The following is a 7733-nucleotide window of genomic DNA, read 5'->3' as shown; positions in this document are numbered from 1 at the left end:
CATCTGAATGTCACAGCTGAAATCAAGAGGCATCAGACCAGGCAATGGTTTTCCTATCTTTTATTGTCCAATTTTGGTAAGCCTGTGCGAATTATATCCTCCTTTTCTGAGAGAAAATGCTGATGGACTCATACCCAAAAAGACTGAGTGCTGTAATAAAATAAAAAGGTTCTTCAACAAAGTATTAGTTTAAGGGTGTGCACACTTATGCAACCACATTATTTTAGTTTTTTTTATGTATACTTCCCCCCCTAAAAGATTTCAGATTGTTTTTCAATTGAGTTGTACATTTTATAGGTCACATTAAAGGTGGAAAAAGTTCTGAAATTATTTATCTTTGTGTCATTTTTTTACATCACAGAAACCTGACATTTTAACAGGGGTGTGTAAACTTTATATATCCACTGTATATGGATAGATATATACAATGATCAGCCATAAGACCACCCAATTAGTATTGCGTAGGTCCCCCTTTTGCTGACAAAACAGCCCTGACCCATTGAGACATGGACACCACTTGACCTCTGAATGTAGTATCTGGCATGAAGGCATTAGTAGCAGATCCTTTAAGTTGTGAGGTGAGGCCTTCATGTATGAGACTTGTTTCTCCAGCACATCCCACAGATGCTCATTGGATTGAAATCTGGAGAATTTGGAGTTCAAAGTAACACTTCAGACTTATTATGGTGTTCCTCAAACTATCCATTTTTGCAGTGTGACAGGGGCCATTATCTTGCTGAAAGATGCTACTGCCATCAGGGAATACTGTCTCCCTGAAGGGGTGTACTTGATCAGCAACAATGTTTAGGTAGGTGGTACATGTCAAAGTAACTTCCACATGAATGGCAGGACCCAAAGTTTCCCAGCAGAAGATTGTCCAAAACATTGTGCTGCCTCTGCCAGTTTGCTTTCTTCCTATAGTGCATCCTGGTGCCATCTCTTCCCCAAATGACACACACACACCTGGCCATCCACATGATGTAAAAAAATGTGATTCACCGAACTAGGCTACCTTTTTTCATTGCTCCATGGTCCAAGTTCTGATGCTCACGTGCCCATTGAAGGTCGAGGACAAAAATTAACATAGGCGTCCTGACAGCCCCATACACAACAAACTGTGATGCCCATTTTTTTCTGCTTTGAACCCATCAGCTTCAGGGACAAGTTTACTTGCTGTCAAATATATCCCACTGACTTTCAGATTCCATTGTAACAAGGAAATCAATGTTATTCACTTAACCTATCAGTGGTCATAAACTTATGGCTGATCAGTATATATATATATAACAATATGCTACTACAAGACCACTAGTATTGTCACAGAATGATGTGCCACTACAATATCATCCATGTATGTGTCTACGCATTTCGTGGTCTGAATTGGCTTTCTTGGGACCCCTGACAATGAATTTTATTGATAGTGGTTCCAGATTCTGTTACATATGTACAATAGAGCAAATATTGAATCATATATACTGTGCATAATATACCATGACAGTAAAACAATTTACATTGATTATAGTATGTTTTAGTCCTTCTGCATATAATGAGTAAATAAATGATTATGCTTTTAAAGATTTTTAAAAAATCTGTTTGGTATGATGGTAATGTTCCATGCGAGTACTGAAATTAAACGTTTTATTATACCTAGTGATGGTTACAACAATACTACTCTACAGCTCTTACTGTAAAGAAGCCTTTCCCCTGTATATTTGAGATTTATGAATGCAATTTTGTAAAGTTAAAGCACAAACATCTGCCCCTACACTGGTATTGATATGGTTTTATGTCTACCTAAATACAAATAGCTGAAACAACAATATAATTTTGTTGCATGTGGTTTACCATTTGCAGGTTGCGGGGGGACTCTGCTCGGAGATCATGGATCATTTACCAGTCCTGATTATCCTGGCACTTACAGTAACAACACTGACTGTGAATGGACAATTGTGGCTCCCGCGAGAAGAGCAGTACGAATACACCTTGCAGCATTCAGCATTGATGATCCTGGAGACTGCTCCAATAATTATCTCAAATTTTACAATGGACCTTCCTCTAGCTCTCCATTAATTAGGACATTCTGTGGTCTGGTAAGTTTTCACCAGAATTCTTCAACTAGCTGTGAAAGAAATATACAGACTCACCCACTTCTAAAAACGTTAATTTCTTGGCTGCATTGGTGATTCTTTAGCTTCAATAATCCAACTCTGTGACCCAGAACAAGCATGCAGCCAGTGAAGTAAGAACGTTTGATCTGCATACTGGCTACAGCAAGAGATTTGAAGTAGTTCTAAAGTCAAAATGCTTTTTACCTTAATGTGCATTCACTCCCTCCTCGTCCTTAAACACTTACCTGTCTCCTGTCACTGATCCTGCGCTGTCCCGGCTGCAGCTACTCTTTCTTCCTGGTCACACAGGAGGTCTCTGGCTCCTGCTGCTGTCAGTCAAATCCTGTGAGGAGGGAACAGGAGCTGTGGCTGAGACGTGCTGTGTGAGTCTATGGACTTGGATCACGCCTGCACAGATGCTGAGGGGGCACCCAGAGGAAGGAGCGGACAACGCTGGCGGGGGAACGCTAAAGAGGAGGTAATGGACCGCTCTGTGCAACCTCATTGCACAGAGCAGGTAAGTATAACATCTTTTTTATTGGAAGACAAAAAGGTTTTATCACTTTAAAATGGATTGAAGTCACTGGATCAGTATGACCAAGAAACATGAATCATTTTTAATAAGGAGAGGTCAGCAATGGCACTCTGCATATTTCTTTTGCTATGGGTCTTCTATACCTAAATGCTATTTATTTAAAGTGTATGCAATCTCTAACAACAAACTTTCATTATTTGCTCCCTATGAGGTTGATTTACTAAAGGAAAATAGACTGTGCACTCTGAAAAGTGCAGTTGCTCCAGAGCTAAGCCCCTTCTCACAAAACTTAATGCATAAGCACAATTTTGCAACGTTGACATGTGTTAGCAAAACTGTACCTATCATCACAACTACTTTGTGCATCCAGGTGGATTATACCGCGTTTGTTTCAGGACAAATTGGGCTTTCATTTGATGGTAAATGGTAATGGATATCTCCTGATTTTTTTTAATTATCAAAGGAAAACTGACCCAAAACAGTTAAAAAAAATGTTTTTTCTAAATTTAGCTGTATATTTCTTGCTCCAACCATAACCAACCACCAAAAAACAACCCAAAACAATTTCTCCTGTTCCTTACAATTGCAGCCATACCACATATGTGTATGTTAGTTGTTGGTTGTACTTGTAGTACAGGCCAAAAACAATAGTGTGAATTTTGTTTTTTTTTTCCCTGCCACTGACACTAAATTTAAAAATTAATAAAAAAAATCCTGACCCTTGACCCTGACCCAAACCTTGATGTAGGTATTTTTATTTATTTATATATATATATATATATATATATATATTTATATATTGTTTTTTATTTTTTTTGACAAAGACTTTTTTTTTTCTCTGAAAGGACAGAGATACAATGTATCTCTCTCCTCCATTCTGAGAGAAACCAAGGGGGTGTGGGCTTCACAGTGACTGATCACTGTGATATCCAATCGGAGGCTTTCACAGCGATCATGTAACCTGGAACCAGGAGTTTCGGGTCCCGATTGTAAGAATGGGATCCGGGGGTCTCACTGACAGGTACGCAAATTAGCGGTCCCACGGGAAAAAGCCCAGTCCAGTGGGGTCGCTAATTTGCATACACTTGGCGCCAAGGGGTTAGTAAATGTGCAGAAGCTCTGCTGACTTCCATCATCCAATCATGTGCAAGCAAAAATGCATTTTTTTTATTTTCCCTGCGCGTGATTGGATATTTTTTGTAAAGTGAAGCTTTACCTCATTTACTAAGCTCTGGAGCAACTGCACTTGCAGAGTGCACAGTCTATTTGTCTTTAGTAAATCAAACCCTTTGTGTCTGTTCTAATACCACTGAAAGCATTTTGTTATAGCTGTTCATTAGGTGCAAAACATAGTTGTTGGTCCTGCCAGAAATCTAGTGAGCTGGTAACTTCCTATAAACTTCCTTTCTGTAAACTACAGATCACTTTCCTCTTGTTATGAGGGAGGTGTTTTGTAGTCTTGTCCTAGGGTGTCAACACTGCTCCTCCATAGATACAGTAAAGTGAGTGTGTGTTGTCAGTGGTGTATTTAGGTTTTGTGCTGCCCTAGGCAACACAAAAATCGGATGCCCCCCCTCCCCAGCAAAGAGAGCCCGACACCGATCAACACCAGACTCCCCCCCCCCCCCCCCCTCCCCCCTCCCCGGGGAGAGAGCCCGACAGTGACCAACTACACCCCTGCCCCATCCCCACCCGAGAGACCCTTCCACATCTACCCCCCCCCTCACCCCCCCATGGCGACAGAGAGACACTCACCTACACAGCTCTGGACATCCCCGAGAACGACAGTTGGGCTGTGCATACACTATCAAGCACCCCACAGCCTTTCTCGGATCCCACCTGGTCCCCATGCTGCATATGTCCCCCCCTTCCAGGGGGCAGTGCTGCCCCCCTAAAAAATGCCGCCCTAGGCAAATGCCTAGTTTGCCTTGTGGTAAATACACCCCTGTGTGTTGTCACCTTAGGACAGGAAGTGTGTTACTGGCAGGATCACCTGGTGGAAAAAAATTGAAATAAAAACAAAACAAATGCAGACACCACATCTAAGAATCCTAGGACTAGCAAGCAGCAATATATTACATAATTTTCAAAGTCAACATTTTTTTATTCATTTTGGATAGTGTAAGGGAGGGTTATAACCCCTGTCAGGTTTTTTCTTATGTGTACCACTGTGGAGATTTCCCTTCACTTCCTGTTCCATAGCCACAACAGGAAGTGAGAGAAAATCCCAAAGTAAGGGATTCCCATGGTGTCACCAGAACTAGTGTCCCCATTGGAAGATTTCTTCTCTGTTACTCTTTCGGTGTCAATCCAAAATATGGGATTTTTTTTGCATTTCACTTTCAAAGATAACGGTAAACAGAACAAAAAGAAGGGTGAATCTCCCTAACAGGGACACAGACAGAAATAAAAACTGACCAGCATTCTAATCTCCCTCCATTTATCCAAAACTAAAACAAAACAAAAAAACCCCCCAAAGGTTTTGCCTTTAGTTACAATTTTAAATCTAATTTTACAACATGAGCGCCATCTGGACACCAATATGGGAATTGCAGCAGTGTATGCACAAAATAATAGTGCTTGTAAAGGCTTAAAGCGGAGTTCCAGCTATTTTTGTGTTTATGAAAAATCAGGATTGTCATGACAGCCAGTCAAGTGGTATTTTCAGAATGAAATGTCAGTAATGGCAACCTCCCTGTTTTCCTGAGGAAAGGCTTCCTTTCATTGCTAGTATATGCCACCATTGCTGCTTCCACTATAGGGAGCCATAGACCGTCATCAAGGAGTTGAACATTGCTCTTATTTCTCAAATTGCTCCATACCCAGCTCAGCCAGCATGGGAGGGGAGTGGTGGTGTGGATTCTGAACACAGTGTCAGCTCTCGCTCCTTGCAGGGTATGCACTATGCTATGTTGTATACACCTCAAAGTCTATCTAAACCCAAAGTCAAAAATATATTTCAGCTTTCCCTCAATGTGGTGGCTGCATTTGTTTTTTTCTTTATGCACTTCTGTCTGTGGGTGGCAACTCCTTCAGTGTATCTTTGGAAGGAGCTATGGTTGTCACTAATGTCACTGGACATTAATTATGTCTGCTTTTATTCATCTCCATGGCATGGTAAACAGGGGGAGATGAGTAGTTTTACATAAAAAGCAGCTTATAGAAAGTGACAAGGACACTACATGTCCGGCAAGACCAACAGATATTTTCTGTACTTAAATGTTCTTAGCCTGAAAAGTGAAAACTAATGCAGCCACTGTATCTAGGGACTGGTAAGTTGTAAAATGTTATACTTTTTATTCTTTGGTTTAAATATTCTTTTACATTGTACAAATGACTTATTTTTGTAATTTACCTTCATGTATAGTGGTGGTAATGGGGAGGAATGCCATATGATGCCAGTGATTGTAAACATTTGTTTTTTAAATTAAAATAACAAACATACGGGCAGCACAGTGGCTAAATGGTCAGCACTTCCACCTGGCAGTACTAGAGTCGTTGGTTTGAATCCCAACCACGACACCACCTGCCTGGAGTTTGCATGTTCTCCCTGTGCCTGCGTGGGTTTCCTCTGGTTTCCTCTTACACTCCAAAGACATGCTGGTAGGTTAATTGGCTCCTGTCTAAATTGTCCCTAGTATGGATGTAAGTTAGCAACCTTAGATTGTACGCCCCTTGAGGGTTAGGGACTGATGTGAATGTACAATATATATGTAAAGTGCTGTGTAAATTGATGGTGCTATATAAGTACCTAAAATAAATAAATAAATAAATGTCATGCTTGCCTGCTCTGTGCAATAGTTTTGCACAGAGCAGCCCTGATCCTCCTTTTCTCAGGTCCCCCACTGACACTTCTGGCTCCTCCCTCCCCTGCTGAGTTTCCCCGTAGCAGGCCACTTGCTGTGGGAGGGATTTGTACCGTGATAACTCCAGAGCTGGTTCTATGTGTTTATAAACACACAGTGTGGCTCGGCCCCGCCCTCCGCACTGGCTGTGATTGACAACAGCAGGAGCCAATGGCTCCTGCTGCTGTGTCTGAGCCAATGAGGAGGGAGAGAGCAGAGCGCGCCTCTTCTTTCGTGCACGGCGCTGGATTGTAACCGGGGCTCAGGTAAGTATTAAGGGGGCTTGAAGAAGAGCTGAATACTGAAGGCTTTTTACTTTCATGCAGAGAATGCATGGTTCAGCCTTTAGAACCACTTTAATACCTAATGCCAATCCCGTAGCCCTATTCATGCAAATGAGAATGAAGCCATACAGATCAATACTATTTACTGTCTCTCTTTTCTTTTTAGGATGGAAATATTGCTCCAATCAATAGCACGTCTCATCAGGTGTTTGTTAAATTTCATGCAGACTATGTCACGTTGCCATCATATTTTAGAGTCATTTGGAGCTCTTGAGACAAATAAAGCTTTTTACAATTTACAAATAATCGCACAATTCCAGACATACATCTGAAAATCCTGCACAGAACACATTCCACGTCTAATAGTTCATATAACTATTTATAATGTGTTTACTGATACATTTCTATTTTACAATAAAGATTCTATCAGAAAATAAGATTAAAGCTGAAGTTTATCTGATTATATTTTGTCTTCCCTGGTTCCTCCCTCCCTCATCATCAAAAGACATACATGACATACTTTAGACCCCGTGCCATTATCACTGGGTCTTTGTGCTTCTCTTTGCAATGCAGCCAGATCATGACTGGTGGGAGGGGCTGGCGGGGTGCCGTACGGAGCTTCCTGAAAAGATCACAGCACCCTGGCTCAGTACTCCTCTCAAAAGCCCTCAGCCCAAGAGTGGACTGCCTCTTAGGAGGAGTTATACAAAAATCACTCCCTGAGCAGTGAGTGGCAGTCTGCAGGCATGGGCATTCCTTGTAGTAGGCAAGTTACTACTGACCTCTGACCCCTGAGTCACTTAATACTGACTCCTGGCCTTTGCTTCACTTACTACTAACCCTGAACTCTGCATGATTTACTACTGACCTCTGAAGCACTTACTACTGATCCCTGACCTCACTTACTACTAACCCTAATCTCTGAGTCACTACTGATCCCCGACCTCAGTGTCAATTGCTA

At 41.5% G+C, this 7733-nt stretch overlaps 1 protein-coding gene across 1 annotated transcript in view; it reads left to right on the top strand.

The window, feature by feature from the left end:
- Positions 1–7216, top strand: part of CUBN (cubilin) — a 346655-nt gene extending 339439 nt beyond the window's left edge. The window contains exons 66-67 of the mRNA XM_089693694.1: positions 1855–2090; positions 6939–7216. Coding sequence (XP_089549820.1) covers positions 1855–2090; positions 6939–7046 — 344 coding nt within the window. The 3' untranslated portion in view covers positions 7047–7216. The remainder of the gene's footprint in view (positions 1–1854; positions 2091–6938) is intronic.
- Positions 7217–7733: the final 517 nt, after the last annotated feature.

Source organism: Staurois parvus, unplaced genomic scaffold (genome assembly GCF_062004578.1).
Source record: "Staurois parvus isolate SC_StPar_1 unplaced genomic scaffold, SC_StPar_1.0 ptg000636l, whole genome shotgun sequence".
In the NCBI taxonomy this organism is placed as follows: Eukaryota; Metazoa; Chordata; class Amphibia; order Anura; family Ranidae; genus Staurois; species Staurois parvus.
Note: the sequence above shows the minus strand (reverse complement) of the source record. Positions and strands in the feature narration are given on the sequence as shown.